The 17,788-nt window shown below is 39.5% G+C and overlaps 1 protein-coding gene across 2 annotated transcripts in view; it reads right to left on the bottom strand.

Annotated features, from left to right (window-relative positions):
* Positions 1-17,788, bottom strand: part of STK26 (serine/threonine kinase 26) — a 511,389-nt gene that overhangs the window by 281,060 nt on the left and 212,541 nt on the right. For both annotated transcript variants that reach the window (XM_053699253.1, XM_053699255.1), the window contains exon 3: positions 16,243-16,299. In XM_053699253.1, the coding sequence (XP_053555228.1) occupies positions 16,243-16,299 (57 nt within the window). The remainder of the gene's footprint in view (positions 1-16,242; positions 16,300-17,788) is intronic.

Raw genomic sequence — 17,788 nt, 5'->3', positions numbered from 1 at the left:
GCTTGTTCATTATTTCATCCAATGGAGCTGAGCGAATGGCCTCTTCCAGAGACTCAAACCAGAATGCTGCCGCAGCAGTGACAGGCGCAATGCATGCAAGGGGCTGTAAAATAAAACCTTGTTGAACAAACATTTTCTTAAGGTAACCCTCTAATTTTTTATCCATTGGATCTGAAAAGGCACAACTATCCTCCACCGGGATAGTGGTACGCTTAGCTAAAGTAGAAACTGCTCCCTCCACCTTAGGGACCGTCTGCCATAAGTCTCGTGTGGTGGCGTCAATAGGAAACATTTTCCTAAATATGGGAGGAGGGGTAAAAGGCACACCAGGTCTATCCCACTCCTTGCTAATAATCTCTGTAAGCCTTTTTGGTATAGGAAATATGTCAGTATACACCGGTACCGCATAGTATTTATCCAACCTACATAATTTCTCTGGAATTGCAACCGTGTTACAATCATTCAGAGCCGTTAATACCTCCCCTAGCAATGTGCGGAGGTTCTCTAGCTTAAATTTAAAATTGGAAATATCTGAATCCAGTCTCCCTGGATCAGATCCGTCACCCACAGAATGAAGCTCTCCGTCCTCACGTTCTGCAAACTGTGACGCAGTATCTGACATGGCTCTCATCTCATCCGCACGCTCTATCCTTAACCCAGAGCTATCGCGCTTGCCTCTTAAATCTGGCAACTTAGATAATACTTCTGTCATAACAGTAGCCATGTCTTGCAAAGTGATTTGTAAGGGCCTCCCTGATGTACTTGGCGCCACAAAATCACGCACCTCCTGAGCAGGAGGCGCAGGTACTGACACGTGAGGAAAGTTAGTCGGCATAACTTCCCCCTCGTCGTCTGGTGATAATTTCTTTACATGTAAAGATTGACTTTTATTTAAAGTAGCATCAATGCAATTAGTACATAAATTTCTATTGGGCTCCACATTGGCCTTTAAACATAGTGAACAAAGAGATTCATCTGAGTCAGACATGTTTAAACAAACTAGCAATGAGACTAGCAAACTTGGAAATACTTTTCAAAATTAATTTACAAGCAATATAAAAAACGTTACTGTGCCTTTAAGAAGCACAGAAAAACTGACACAGTTGAAATAACAATGAACAAAAATAGTTATAGCAACCAAATTTTCACAGTAAATGTATTAAGTTAGCAAAGGATTGCACCCACCAGCAAATGGATGATTAACCCCTTAGTACCCAAAAACGGATAACAATTATATAATTAACGTTTTTCTCACAGTCAAATACACTGTCACAGGACTACTGTGACTGATTACCTCCCTCAAAATGGATTTTGAAGACCCCTGAGCTCTCTAGAAACGATCTGCATCATGGAGGATGAAGTAGACAGATTGTGACTGAATTTTTACTGCGCAAAAAAGAGCTAAAATAGGCCCCTCCCACTCATATTACAACAGTGGGGAAGCTCAGAAACTGTTTCTATGCAGAAAACAAAAATGGCCATGTGGTAAAAATCAAGCCCCAATAAGTTTTATCACCAAGTACCTCACAAAAAACGATTAACATGCCAGTAAACGTTTTAAACATACATTTAAAAGTTATGTATTATTATTTACAAGCCTGCTACCAGTCGCTTTTACTGCAGTTAAGGCTCATACATTATTTCAGTATTTACAGTATTTTCAGAGTCAATTCCATTCCTTAGAAAATACATTCAGTGCACACACACATCAGCCTGATAACAGTCGCTATCGCTGCATTTAAGGCTGAACTTACTTTACAATGGTATCAGCAGTATTTTCTCAGTCAATTCCATTCCTCAGAAAATAAAAATTTACTGCACATACCTCTTTGTTGCAGGGGGACCCTGCATGCTATTCCCCTTCTCTGAAGTTACCTCACTTTTCCTCAGATGAGAACAGCCAGTGGGTCTTAGTTACGTCTGCTAAGACCATAGAAAAAAACCCAGGCAGATTCTTCTTCTAAAGCTGCCTGAGAATAAACAGCACACTCCGGTGCCATTTAAAAATAACAAACTTTTGATTGTAGAAATAAACTAAGTTAAAAAAACACCACAGATCTCTCACAGCTTCCTATCTAGTTAGGCTGCAAGAGAATGACCGAGTATGACAGGTGAGGGGAGGAGCTATATAGCAAGCTCTGCTGGGTAATTCTCTTGCAGTTTCCTGTTAGGAAGAGAAATATTCCATAAGTAATGGATGACCCGTGGACTGACTACACTTAACAGGAGAAATGAGACTTAAATAATGTTAAAAATCTGGCGCCAAGAATGACTCCCACATATTTTTTGGCGCCAAAAACGTATGCAACAAACACGAGTTAAAAATGACGCAACTACGTGAAAACTTCCGACGTCAACTACGACGCCGGAAATGACGTCATTGACGTCAGACAAACGTCAATCTCGCGCCAAAAAAGTCTAGCGCCAAAAACGACGCAATAAATTCTAGCATTTTTTGCATCCGTGAGCCTAACAACCCGCAATTTAGAGAAAAAAAGTCAATTGAAAATTTTAGGTAAGAAAAATATTTAATTCATATGCATTTTCCCAAAAAATGAAACTGACAGTCTGAAAGAATGAAAATAAACTGATTGACCTGAATCATGGCAAATATAAGTATAAAACATATATTTAGAACTTTACAAATAAAGTGCCAAACCATAGCTGAGTGTGTCAAATAAAAGATAAGACTTACCCAAAGAAACTCATCTACATAAAGTAGATAGCCAAACCAGTACTGAAATGAGAATCAGTAGAGGTAATGGTATATAAGAGTATATTGTCGATCTGAAAAGGGAGGTAGGAGAAGAAATCTCTACGACCGATAACAGAAAACCTATGAAATAGATCCCCTAGAGGAAGACCATGGTATTCAAATAGGCAATACTCTTTTCACATCCCTCTGATATTCACTGCACTCAGAGGAAAACCGGGCTTCAGCCTGCTGCGAAGCGCATATCAACGTAGAAATCTAGCACAAACTTACTTCACCACCTCCATGGGAGGCAAAGTTTGTAAAACTGAATTGTGGGTGTGGTGAGGGGTGTATTTATAGGCATTTTGAGGTTTGGGAAACTTTGCCCCTCCTGGTAGGAATGTATATCCCATACGTCACTAGCACATGGACTCTTGCCAATTACATGAATGAAAAGGGTCTTACCTTTAAAGGGAATAGCTAAAAGCTTATGTTTGGATGACACATCAGCAGACCAAGATTTGAACCACAATGCCCTATGTGCTAAAATAGCAAATCCTGCATTTTTTGCCGCTAATTTAGAAATTTGAAAAGCGGCATCAGTAATAAAAGAATTAGCTAGCTTAAGAGCCTTAATTCTATCTAGAATGTCATCTAATGGAGTCTCAACCTTAAAAGACTCTTCTAGAGCCTCAAACCAAAAAGCTGCTGCAGTAGAGACTGGAACAATGCAAACCGTAGGTTGTAAAAGAAATCCTTAATTAACAAATATTTTCTTTAGTAGACCCTCTAATTTCTTATCCATAGGATCCATGAAAGCACAACTATCCTCAATGGGTATAGTAGTATGCTTAGCTAGGGAAGATATAGCTCCCTCTACCTTAGGGACCGTTTGCCATGAGTCCCGAATGGTATCTGATATAGGAAACATTTTCTTAAAATTAGTAGAGGGAGAAAACGGTATACCTGGTCTATCCCATTCCTTACTAATAATTTCCGAAATTCTCTTAGGAACCGGAAAAACATCAGTGTAAGTAGGAACTTCCAAATAGTTATCCATTTTACACAATTTCTCTGGAGGAATCACAATAGGATCACAATCATCCAGAGTCGCTAAAATCTCCCTAAGCAACAGGCGGAGGTGTTCAAGCTTAAATTTAAATGACATAGCATCCAAATCTGTCTGAGGCAAAACATTCCCTGAATCAGAAATTTCACCCTCAGACAGTAATTCCCTGATCCTTAACTCAGAGCACTGTGAGGGAACATCGGAAATGGCTAATAAAGCATCAGAGGATTCAGTATTTACATTACTTCTTGACCTACTGCGTTTACCCTGCAACACTGGTAATTTAGACAATACCTCTGTAAGGGTAGTTGACATAACTGCAGCCATCTCCTGCAGAGTAAAGGAATTAGACGCACATAAAAGGTTGTGACACTTGGGGAGAATTGGATGGCATATCCGGATTCTCTTCAGACTGAGAATAATCCCTAGGCACACTTACTTTATTAAAAATATGCTTTTTACATTGTAAAGCCCTTTCAGTACAAAAGTTACACAATGTTAGAGGGGGTTGCACAATAGCTTGTAAACACATAGAACAATGAGAAACCTCAATGTCAGACATGTTGAACAGACTAGTAATACCACAAAAGTCGTTTAAAACACTTATTTATAGCATAAAATAAACATTAGAAAAAACGTGTACTGTGCCTTTAAGAAAAGAAAAAGTGAACAATTTTTCCAAAATGCACAAAAAACGTTAAATTATTCCCAAATTTAACTTACTATTGTTGGTTAATCCAAAAATTATTGCACCCAGAAGCAAGGGCAGAAATAAGGCTTTAGAAGTACTTATATCAACATGTAGTCAAAAGATAGATAAAAATACACTCTGCTGTGGCGCCTACCTGCCCCCAGGGAACTTCGAATTAAGTTTCCAACCTTTCAGACCAGCTACACAGTCCAGGATCAACCGAGATACCGTTTGCTGCTGCTAAGCCTGAAGAAAATAGGCACCGCCCCTTAAGGTCAAAAGTCAGAGTAGGCCCAAACACCGCCGCATGGAAATGCAGTTTTGCACTAAAGTAAAAATACACACAATATAACCCTCAAGCATAAAACCAATAAGTTTTAAGTGCCAAAAATAAACATAAAAACATAATTTATGTAAGAACTTACCTGATAAATTCATTTCTTTCATATTAGCAAGAGTCCATGAGCTAGTGACGTATGGGATATACATTCCTACCAGGAGGGGCAAAGTTTCCCAAACCTCAAAATGCCTATAAATACACCCCTCACCACACCCACAATTCAGTTTAACGTATAGCCAAGAAGTGGGGTGATAAGAAAAAAGTGCGAAAGCATAAAAAATAAGGAATTGGAATAATTGTGCTTTATACAAAAAACTCATAATCACCACAAAAGGGTGGGCCTCATGGACTCTTGCTAATATGAAAGAAATGAATTTATCAGGTAAGTTCTTACATAAATTATGTTTTCTTTCATGTAATTAGCAAGAGTCCATGAGCTAGTGACGTATGGGATAATGACTACCCAAGATGTGGATCTTCCACGCAAGAGTCACTAGAGAGGGAGGGATAAAATACAGACAGCCAATTCCGCTGAAAATAATCCACACCCAAAACAAAGTTTAAATCTTATAATGAAAAAAACTGAAATTATAAGAAGAATCAAACTGAAACAGCTGCCTGAAGTACTTTTCTACCAAAAACTGCTTCAGAAGAAGAAAACACATCAAAATGGTAGAATTTAGTAAAAGTATGCAAAGAAGACCAAGTGGCTGCTTTGCAAATCTGATCAACTGAAGCTTCATTCCTATACGCACAGGAAGTAGAAACTGACCTAGTAGAATGAGCTGTAATCCTTTGAGGCGGAGTTTTACCCGACTCGACATAGGCATGATGAAACAAAGATTTTAACCAAGATCCCAAAGAAATGGCAGAAGACTTCTGACCTTTCCTAGAAACGGAAAAGATAACAAATAGACTAGAAGCCTTTCGGAAATCCTTAGTAGCTTCAACATAATATTTCAAAGCTCTAACTACATCCAAAGAATGCAACGAGTTTTCCTTAGAATTCTTAGGATTAGGACACAATGAAGGAACCACAATTTCTCTACTAATGTTGTTAGAATTCACAACCTTAGGTAAAAATTTAAAAGAAGTTCGCAACACCGCCTTATCCTGATGAAAAATCAGAAAAGGAGACTCACAAGAAAGAGCAGATAATTCAGAAACTCTTCTAGCAGAAGAGATGGCCAAAAGAAACAAAACTTTCCAAGAAAGTAATTTAATGTCCAGCGAATGCATAGGTTCAAACGGAGGAGCTTAAAGAGCCCCCAGAACCAAATTCAAACTCCAAGGAGGAGAGATTGACTTAACAGGTTTTATACGAGCCAAAGCTTGTACAAAACAATGAATATCAGGAAGACTAGCAATCTTTCTGTGAAAAAGAACAGAAAGAGCAGAGATTTGACCTTTCAAGGAACTTGCAGACAAACCTTATCCAAACCATCCTGAAGAAACTGATAAAATTCTAGGAATTCTAAAAGAATGCCAAGAAAAATGATGAGAAAAACACCAAGAAATGAAAATTTCCAGACTCTATAATATATCTTCCTAGATACAGTTTTACGAGCCTGTAACATAGTATTAATCACAGAGTCAGAGAAACCTCTATGATTGAGAATCAAGCGTTCAATCTCCATACCTTCAAATTTAAGGATTTGAGAACCTGATGGAAAAAAGGGCCTTGCGATAGAAGGTCTGGTCTTAACAGAAGAGACCACGGTTGGCAAGTGGCCATCCGGACGAGATCCGCATACCAAAACCTGTGAGGCCATGCTGGAGCCACCAGCAGAATAAACGAACTTTCCTTTAGAATCTTGGAAAAAGAACTATAGGCGGAAAGATATAAACAGGATGATACTTCCAAGGAAGTGACAATGCATCCACTGCTTCCGCCTGAGGATCCCTGGATCTGGACAGATACCTGGGAAGCTTCTTGTTTAGATGAGAAGCCATCAGATCTATTTCTGGAAGTCCCCATATTTGAACAATCTGAAGAAATACCTCTGGGTGAAGAAACCATTCGCCCGGATGTAGTGTTTGGCGACTGAGATAATCCGCTTCCCAATTGTCTATACCTGGGATATGAACCGCAGAAATTAGACAGGAGCTGGATTCCACCCATACAAGTATTCGAGAGACTTCTTTCATAGCCAGAGGACTGAGTTCCTCCTTGATGATTGACATATGCCACGGTTGTGACATCGTCCGTCTAGAAACAAATGAACGACTCTCTCTTTAGAAGAGGCCACGACTGAAGAGCTCTGAAAATTGCACGGAGTTCCAAAAATGTTGATTGGTAATCTCACCTCTTGAGATTCCCAAACCCCTTGTGCTGTCAGAAACCCCCATACAGCTCCCCAACCTGTCAGATTTGCATCTGTTGAGATCAGTCTAGGTTGGAGGAACAAAAAGAAGCCCCCTGAACTAAACGATGGTGTTCTGTCCACCACGTCAGAGTGTGTCGAACAATCGGTTTTAAAGATATTAATTGAGATATCTTTGCATAATCCCTGCACCACTGGTTCAGCATACAGAGCTGAAGAGGTCGCATGTGAAAACGAGCAAAGGGAATCGCGTCCAATGCAGCAGTCATAAGACCTAGAATTTCCATGCATAAGGCTACCGAAGGGAATGATTCAGACTGAAGGTTTCGATAAGCTGAAACCAATTTCAGACGCCTCTTGTCCGTCAGAGACAGAACCAAGAACACTGAATCTATCAGGAAACCTAAAAAGGTTACCCTTGTCTGAGGAATCAAACGAACTTTTTGGTAAATTGATCCTCCAACCATGTTCTTGAAGAAACACTTATAAAAGACTGGAAAGGTTCTTTCTAGAGAAAATGAGCAAAGGGAATTGAAACCAATGCTGTGGCCATAAGACCTAAAACTTCTATGCATATATAGCAACTGAAGGAAATAATAGAGACTAAAGGTACCGATAGACGGAACCCAATAACATTATCCCTTGTCTGATAGAGACAAGGACAGTGACACAAACTATCTGGAAACCTAAAAAAGGTGACCCTTGTGTGAGGAATCAAGAGCTTTAGAAAAGAAGATCCTCTAACTATGTCCTGAAGAGTAAGTGAATCATATGAGATTCCGCATTCTCAGAAAATAATCTGAATGAAAACAGAAAAATGAAAAACATAATTTATGCTTACCTGATAAATTTATTTCTCTTGTAGTGTAGTCAGTCCACGGGTCATCCATTACTTATGGGATTATATCTCTTCCCCAACAGGAAGTTGCAAGAGGAACACCCAAGCAGAGCTGCTATATAGCTCCTCCCCTCACATGTCATATCCAGTCATTCGACCGAAACAAGACGAGAAAGGAGAAACCATAGGGTGCAGGGGTGACTGGAGTTTAATTAAAATTTAGAACTGCCTTAAAAGACAGGGCGGGCCGTGGACTGACTACACTACAAGAGAAATAAATTTATCAGGTAAGCATAAATTATGTTTTCTCTTGTTAAGTGTAGTCAGTCCACGGGTCATCCATTACTTATGGGATACCAATACCAAAGCTAAAGTACACGGATGAAGGGAGGGACAAGGCAGGAACATTAAACAGAAGGAACCACTGCCTGAAGCACCTTTCTCCCAAAAATAGCCTCCGAAGAAGCAAAACTGTCAAATTTGTAAACTTTTGAAAAAGTGTGAAGTGAAGACCAAGTTGCAGCCTTGCAAATCTGTTCAACAGAGGCCTCATCATTTAAAGGCCCAGGTGGAAGCCACAGCTCTAGTAGAATGAGCTGTAATTCTTTCAGGAGGCTGCTGTCCAGCAGTCTCATAGGCTAAACGTATTATGCTACGAAGCCAAAAAGAGAGAGAGGTAGCCGAAGCCTTTTGACCTCTCCTCTGTCCAGAGTAAACGACAAACAGGGAAGAAGTTTGACGAAAATCTTTAGTTGCCTGCAAATAGAACTTCAGGGCACGGACTACGTGCAGATTATGCAAAAGTCGTTCCTTCTTTGAAGAAGGGTTAGGACACAATGATGGAACAACAATCTCTTGATTGATATTCCTGTTAGAAACTACCTTAGGCAAGAACCCAGGTTTAGTACGCAGAACTACCTTGTCTGAATGAAAAATCAGATAAGGAGAATCACAATGTAAGGCAGATAACTCAGACTCTTCGAGCCGAGGAAATAGCCATCAAAAACAGAACTTTCCAAGATAACAGCTTGATATCAATGGAATGAAGGGGTTCAAATGGAACGCCTTGCAGAACGTTAAGAACTAAGTTTAAGCTCCACGGCGGAGCAACAGACTTAAACACAGGCTTAATCCTAGCCAAAGCCTGAACGTCTGGAACTTCTGCCAGACGTTTGTGTAGAAGAATAGACAGAGCAGAAATCTGTCCCTTTAACGAACTAGCAGATAAGCCCTTTTCTAAAACCTCTTGTAGAAAAGACAATATCCTAGGAATCCTAACCTTACTCCATGAGTAACACTTGGATTCGCACCAATATAAATATTTACGCCATATCTTATGGTAAATTCTTCTGGTAACAGGTTTCCTAGCCTGTATTAAGGTATCAATAACGGACTCCGAGAAGCCACGCTTTGATAGAATCAAGCGTTCAATCTCCATGCAGTCAGCCTCAGAGAAATTAGATTTGGATGGTTGAAAAGACCCTGAATTAGAAGGTCCTGCCTCAGAGGCAGAGACCATGGTGGACAAGACGACATGTCCACTAGGTCTGCATACCAGGTCCTGCGCGACCACGCAGTCGCTATCAGAATCACAGATGCTCTCTCCTGTTTGATCTTGGCAATCAGTCGAGGAAGCATCGGAAATGGTGGAAACACATAAGCCATGTTGAAGACCCAAGGTGCTGTCAGAGCATCTATCAGCACCGCTCCCGGGTTCCTGGACCTGGATCCGTAACAAGGAAGCTTGGCGTTCTGGCGAGACGCCATGAGATCCAGATCTGGTTTGCCCCAACGATGAATCAGTTGAGCGAAGACCTCCGGATGAAGTTCCCACTCCCCCGGATGAAAAGTCTGGCGACTTAGAAATTCCGCCTCCCAGTTCTCCACGCCTGGGATATAGATCGCTGACAGGTGGCAAGAGTGAGACTCTGCCCAGCGAATTATCTTTGAGACTTCCAACATTGCTAGGGAACTTCTGGTTCCCTCTTGATGGTTGATGTAAGCCACAGTCGTGATGTTGTCCGACTGAAATCTGATGAACCTCAGAGTTACTAACTGAGGCCAAGCTAGAAGAGCATTGAATATTGCTCTTAACTCCAGAATATTTATTGGGAGGAGTTTCTCCTCCTGAGTCCATGATCCCTGAGCCTTCAGGGAATTCCAGACTTCGCCCCAACCTAGAAGGCTGGCGTCTGTTGTTACAATCGTCCAATCTGGCCTGCGAAAGGTCATCCCCTTGGACAGATGGGGCCGAGAAAGCCACCATAGTAGAGATTCTCTGGTCTCTTGATCCAGATTTAGCCGAGGGGACAAATCTGAGTAACCCCCATTCCACTGACTTAGCATGCACAATTGCAGCGGTCTGAGATGCAGGCGCGCAAATGGTACTATGTCCATTGCCGCTACCATTAAGCCGATTACTTCCATGCACTGAGCTACTGACGGGTGTGGAATGGAATGAAGGGCACGGCAAGCATTTAGAAGTTTTGATAACCTGGCCTCAGTCAGGTAAATTCTCATCTCTACAGAATCTATAAGAGTCCCTAGGAAGGGAACCCTTGTAAGTGGTAATAGAGAACTTTTCCACGTTCACCTTCCACCCATGCAACCTCAGAAATGCCAGAACTATCTCTGTATGAGACTTGGCAGTTTGAAAACTTGACTCTTGTATCAGAATGTCGTCTAGGTCCGGAGCCACCGCTATGCCTCGCGGTCTTAGTACCGCCAGAAGTGAGCCCAGAACCTTTGTAAAGATTCTTGGAGCCATTGCTAACCCGAAGGGAAGAGCTACAAACTGGTAATGCCTGTCTAGAAAGGCAAATCTTAGGTACCGATAATGATCCTTGTGAATCGGTATGTGAAGGTAGGCATCCTTTAAGTCAACTGTGGTCATGTACTGACCCTCTTGGATCATGGGTAGGATGGTTCGAATAGTTTCCATTTTGAATGATGGAACTCTTAGGAATTTGTTTAGGATTTTTAAGTCCAAGATTGGTCTGAAGGTTCCCTCTTTCTTGGGAACCACAAATAGATTTGAATAGAATCCTTGCCCGTGTTCCGTCCGGGGAACTGGGTGGATCACCCCCATTAGTAAGAGGTCTTGTACACAGCGTAGAAACGCCTCTTTCTTTGTTTGGTTTGCTGATAACCTTGAAAGATGAAATCTCCCTTGTGGAGGAGAAGCTTTGAAGTCCAGAAGATATCCCTGAGATATGATCTCCAACGCCCAGGGATCCTGGACATCTCTTGCCCAAGCCTGGGCGAAGAGAGAAAGTCTGCCCCCCACTAGATCCGTTTCCGGATAGGGGGCCCTCTCTTCATGCTGTCTTGGGGGCAGCAGAAGGTTTTCTGGCCTGCTTGCCCTTGTTCCAGGACTGGTTAGTTTTCCAGCCCCGTCTGTAACGAGCAACAGCTCCTTCCTGTTTTGGAGCGGAGGAAGTTGATGCTGCTCCTGCCTTGAGGTTACGAAAGGCACGAAAATTAGACTGTTATTTAAAGTGACATCAATGCATTTAGTACACAAATTTCTATGGGGCTACACATTGGCCTTCAAACATAATGAACAAAGATTCATCTGTGTCAGACATGTTTAAACAGACTAGCAATGAGACTAGCAAGCTTGGAAAATACTTTCAAATAAATTTACAAGCAATATAAAAAACGCTACTGCGCCTTTAAGAAGAACAAAAAGCTGTCAGTTGAAATAACAATGAACCAAATTAGTTATAGCAACCAAATTTTCACAGTAAATGTATTAAGTTAGCAAAGTATTGCACCCACCAGCAAAAGGATGATTAACCCCTTAATACCCAAAAACGGTTAACAATCTAATAATTAACGTTTTTATCACAGTCAAACACACTGTCACAGGTCTGCTGTGACTGATTACCTCCCTCAAAATGAATTTTGAAGACCCCTGAGCTCTCTAGAGACGTCCTGGATCATGGAGGATGAAGAAGGAAGATTGTGACTGAATTTTTACTGCGCAAAAAAGCGCTAAAATAGGCCCCTCCCACTCATATTACAACAGTGGGGAAGCTCAGTTAACTGTTTCTATGCAGAAAACAAAGATAGCCATGTGGTAAAATCATGCCCCAATAAGTTTCATCACCAAGTACCTCACAAAAAACAATTAACATGCTAGTAAACGTTTTGAACATACATTTTAAAAACTATGAAGTGTCATTAATAAGCCTGCTACCAGTCGCTTTTACTGCAGTTAAGGCTCATACATTACTTCAGTATTAACAGTATTTTCTGAGTCAAATTCCATTCCCTAGAAAAATACTTCAGTGTACACACACTCATCAGCCTAATACCAGTCGCTATCACTGCATTTAAGGCTGAACTTACGTTACATTGGTATTAGCAGTATTTTCTCAGTCAATTCCATTCCTTAGAAAAATAATTTACTGCACATACCTCGTTTGCACGGGGGCCCTGCATGCTATTCCCCTTTTCTGAAGTTACCTCACTCCTCAGAATGTATGAGAACAGCCAGTGGATCTTAGTTACGTCTGCTAAGATCATAGAAAACGCAGGCAGATTTTCTTCTTCTAATGCTGCCTGAGAACAAACAGCACACTCCGGTGCCATTTAAAATAACAAACTTTTGATTGAAGAAATAAACTAAGTTTAAAAACACCACAGACCTCTCATAACGACCTATCTTTAGTTAGGTTGCAAGAGAATGACTGGATATGACATGTGAGGGGAGGAGCTATATAGCAGCTCTGCTTGGGTGTTCCTCTTGCAACTTCCTGTTGGGGAAGAGATATAATCCCATAAGTAATGGATGACCCGTGGACTGACTACACTTAAGAGAAATATGCATTTATTGTATCTAATGAAAACAAATAATGCTATCAGAGACCATAAAAAGGCAAAATAGTTTGAATAAAACTCCAAAACCCGGTTCCTCAAAAGAAACTGGAAGAAATACCCCAGAAGATTCCAGGTCTGAGCAGCGCTTGAACCCCATGGGTGCCCAGCCATGCTTCAACAGTACCCAAAATATATAGGACAGAAACACAGTTAAAGAAAGTGTTAGCCTTGCTGGAATAAAATCAAAGAAATTTGGACAAAATAAATTTCAAAGAAGCCTTATCCTGCCCCTTACCAGCCAAGCTGGAATACGGCAACTCCAATTATAGACATGTTACTTGGGAAAGAACTCAGGAATTCGTTCCTTAATAAGAACAACCAAACTAGTATAAGCTTAATAAGCTAAAAGTTGTAGTCTTAGAACTCAACCTTGAAGCCCAGGAGTAACAGTTAAGAATTGAATCCAATTATAAAAACAAATTGATTATCTTAGAACAAAGGAAATATGGATTTTTATTTTATTTTTTAAAAATCACAAAATTCTTCTAGCTAAAAAAGCTAAAGACATAGATTAACCCTCATTTGCGAAAATATTCAATAAAATGAAGAAACAAATAAAATTATTAGCATGATAGTCCAGTTTAAAGGACCAGCCAATACAGTGGACTTGCAAAATCAATAAATGCAAAACAAGACAAATGCAACAGCACCAAGTCTAGTAAATGTTGTCCCTTTAACAATGCTAAAATAAATCATAATCTGATACTTGATCTTAAAGTAAACAGAGAAAATGAAGCAATTGCAATATCCAAATAAATCACAGGACCAAGAAAAGTACCTGAAACTAAATAATTTTCCATAAATAAGTTACAACTATCTAAAGGAAAATAAATACTATTTTGCTATAGAAACAATAGCATAATTAGTAGAATTAGAGATAGCCCCAATACATTGGAGAACCCTCCAAATTGAGTTTAACTGCTGGCAAAGAATATAGTTTAAAACCTTTGAAGAAGGAATAAAAGAAAATTCTCAGCCTATTTCATTCCCTAGTATAGGGAATTTGAAAGAAAACCTCTAAAGAAATAGGCAGAAATAATGTCAGCTAGTCTTAAAGAACTAGTTACCTTAATATCCAAAATAATCAACACCTTTTCAACAAAGAACAAATATACTTTAATAATTGAAAAATAAAAAAGATTTATTAGTGTCAATATCTGATGAAGAAAATTTCTGAAAAAAACATCATCAGAGAAGGATAAATCAGTATGTTGGTCATTTGAAACTTCAATAAGTAAAAAAGAAGTGAAAAAGACCTAAAAATTTTATTAGAAGGCACGAAGTCAGACAAAGCCTTTAACATAGAATCAGAAAAATATTTCTTATAAGTCTTCTAAATATTTCTTGTAAGAAAAGAAAATATATAAAAACATAAATACTAATGGATTCCGCATGTAAAAGTATAACATAATATCTTATTACAAACCATAGCTAAAGATAAACATTTATAACATTTAAAATAAATGAACTTAGCTTTGGTAGTACTGAATCTCAGTTAAGCGTTTTTCCAAAAATGGCTTCTGATTCAGAGTCCATTTGAGACATCTTGCAATATGTAATAGAAAAAACACAACATATAAAGCAAAATTGATCACATTCCTTAAATGACAGTTTCAGGAATGGGAAAAAAATGCCAATGAACAAGCTTCTAGCAACCAGAAGCAATAAATAATGAGACTTAAATATTGTGGAGACAACAATGACGCTCAAATTTTTTAGCGCCAAAAAAGCCGCCCACATTATTTGGCGCCACATCCGTTAAGGCCGACATTTTTTGGCGCAAAAACGTCAAAAAAATGACGCAACTTCCGGCGACACATGACGCCGGAAATGACAAGAAAATTTTTGCGCCAAGAAAGTCTGCGCCAAGAATGACGCAATAAAATGAAGCATTTTCAGCCCCCGCGAGCCTAACAGCCCACAGGAAAAAAAGTCAAATTTTAAGGTAAGAAAAAATTTAATTATTCATATGCATTATCCCAAATATGAAACTGACTGTCTGAAAATAAGTAACGTTGAACATCCTGAGTCAAGGCAAATAAATGTTTAAACACATATTTAGAACTTTATATAAAAGTGCCCAACCATAGCTTAGAGTGTCACAGAAAATAAGACTTACTTACCCCATGACACTCATCTACATGTAGTAGAAAGCCAAACCAGTACTGAAACGAGAATCAGTAGAGGTAATGGTATATATAAGAGTATATCGTCGATCTGAAAAGGGAGGTAAGAGATGAATCTCTACGACCGATAACAGAGAACCTATGAAATAGACCCTGTAGAAGGAGATCATTGAATTCAAATAGGCAATACTCTCTTCACATCCCTCTGACATTCACTGCACGCTGAGAGGAAAACCGGGCTCCAACCTGCTGCGGAGCGCATATCAACGTAGAATCTAGCACAAACTTACTTCACCACCTCCACAGGAGGCAAAGTTTGTAAAACTGATTTGTGGGTGTGGTGAGGGGTGTATTTATAGGCATTTTGAGGTTTGGGAAACGTTGCCCCTCCTGGTAGGAATGTATATCCCATACGTCACTAGCTCATGGACTCTTGCTAATTACATGAAAGAAACATCGTTTTTTATATTGTCTCCCATGTCACATAATGCCCAAATATCAACTAATGATAAATATAAAATAGGGACTATAGTAACACCCCTCTTATTAAAATAGGTTTTACTGCTTACCCCATTCCCATACAGGGAAATAATGCCAGCCAGTTCTGATACACCAAGTCTCCTCAGAAAAAAAGGCTGCACATACCTTAATGCTGGTTGTAGCATGAAACCGGTCTCCACACTGAAGATGTCTCATTGTTACCTTCAGAAGTCTTGTGGGAACCAGCGTAGATCTTAGTTACAAATTCTAAGATCACCAAACCTCAGGGCAGAAATATTCTTCCATAACCCCCTGAGGAAAATAGTACGCACCGGTACCATTTAAAATAAAAAAACTTCTTGATTAAAGAAACTAAAAGTTACACCTCAATTTACCATGTCTTCCTAGTATAACACATGCAAAGAGAATGACTGAGGGTGGAGGGGAAGAGGAGGGGCTATATATACAGCTCTGCTGTGGTGCTCTTTGCCACTTCCTGTTAGCAGGAGGTTAATATCCCACAAGGAAGAAATCCGTGGACTCGTCATATCTTTGATAAAGGGAAAAAAAAAAAACTGTCAAGGCCGAAACGTGAAATTACTGAAATAAATGATTGATTTTGTTATTTTCTAGAATGAGTAATTGTGTTTATGGAGAAATATATATAATTAGACGAGCAACATATATGGAAGGAAAAATACACAAATGTGTACATAATAAAAAATCACAATTGTAAAACATGGTTAAAAAAAATCTGAGAAAATATTTGAGAGACATAAAATTACCCATACTTACTAAATCTAAAGCAGACCCGCCACCTAAATACTCCATTATAATCCACAGTTTGGTGCCCTAGAAGAGAAAAAACACTGGACTGAGATTCAAATCCAAAAAATAGATCTTTTTAAAACAAATAAATAAAACATTTAAAAAACACGAACACAAGCAGACATTCATCTAAAAGATAGAGAGATGCAACAAACTACTGTGTAGCAAAAAAAAAAAAAAAGTAGGCTTACCTGATAAATTTCTTTCCAGATACGGCGATTCCACGGCCCACCCTTTATTTTAAGACAGTGTTTTTTTAACTTTAACCTCAGACACTTCTACAACTTTTGTTATTTACTTTTTCTCTATTTTCCTTCGGTCGAATGACTGGGGATTGTGGGAAGGGAAGTGACATTTAACAGCTTTGCTTTGGTGTTCTTTGCCTCCTCCTGCTGGCCAGGAGTGATACTCCCAACGGTAATTGATGATTCTGTGGACGTATCTTAGGAAAGAAAGTGTGCTAAATGATAGTATTATGGATAATACACAATGTGTACATGCTATGTGGCAACGATCTTTGCTGCCTGCTTCCTTAGGATTCTTTTGTTACTAGTCACCCCCGTTTCTTGATTAGAATACTGTACAGGATCTTATGTCTGTCTTGTATGTATCTGAAATCTAATATATACAGATAATACAAGATATTTGGGACTAACTTTGATCTGCACTTTGGCAGTATGGAATATGGTTGCAAAGAACTTATGACCACTTAATTTATTTTATTTCTTTCATGGTGGTAAGAGTCCAAGATCCATTAACCCTTGGAATTACTCTTCCCTACCACTAGGAGGAGGCAGAGACCCAAACCCCAAGAACTCTACAAAGCCCCTCCCCACCTCACCAGTACCTCAGCCTAGCTTATAGCTGAGCACAAAAAGGAAAGAAAAGTAGTAAGAACCAACAAAATAGGAGCAGAAAAGTGGGGTTGTGGACTCGCCACCATGAAAAATTAATTTAACAGGTAAGCATAAATTAGGTTTCTTTCATACAGGTGGTGAGAGTCCACAACCTATTACTCCTGTAAACTAATGCCCAAGCTGTGGAGTACACTAGTATAGTAATAACAGAAAAGGGTGGGATCTAAAACATCTTTTTCAGAGAGAAACTAAATCCAAAAGTCTAATAGAACCTAAAGAAAGAAGAAAAAAAAAAAAAACAACCTGATACAACTGCGTGAACGACACCCTACCAAAGGCTGCCTCAGAAGAAGCATGAACATTGAAATGGTAGAAAAAAATATAATTTATGCTTACCTGATAAATTTATTTCTCTTGTAGTGTGTTCAGTCCACGGGTCATCCATTACTTATGGGATATATTCTCCTCCCCAACAGGAAGTTGCAAGAGGACCACCCAAGAAGAGCTGCTATATAGCTCCTCCCCTCACATGTCATATCCAGTCATTCGACCGAAACAAGACGAGAAAGGAGAAACTATAGGGTGCAGTGGTGACTGGAGTTATAATTTAAAATTTAGAACCTGCCTCAAATAGACAGGGCGGGCCGTGGACTGAA

Source organism: Bombina bombina, chromosome 1 (genome assembly GCF_027579735.1).
Source record: "Bombina bombina isolate aBomBom1 chromosome 1, aBomBom1.pri, whole genome shotgun sequence".
Lineage (NCBI taxonomy): Eukaryota > Metazoa > Chordata > Amphibia > Anura > Bombinatoridae > Bombina > Bombina bombina.
Note: the sequence above shows the minus strand (reverse complement) of the source record. Positions and strands in the feature narration are given on the sequence as shown.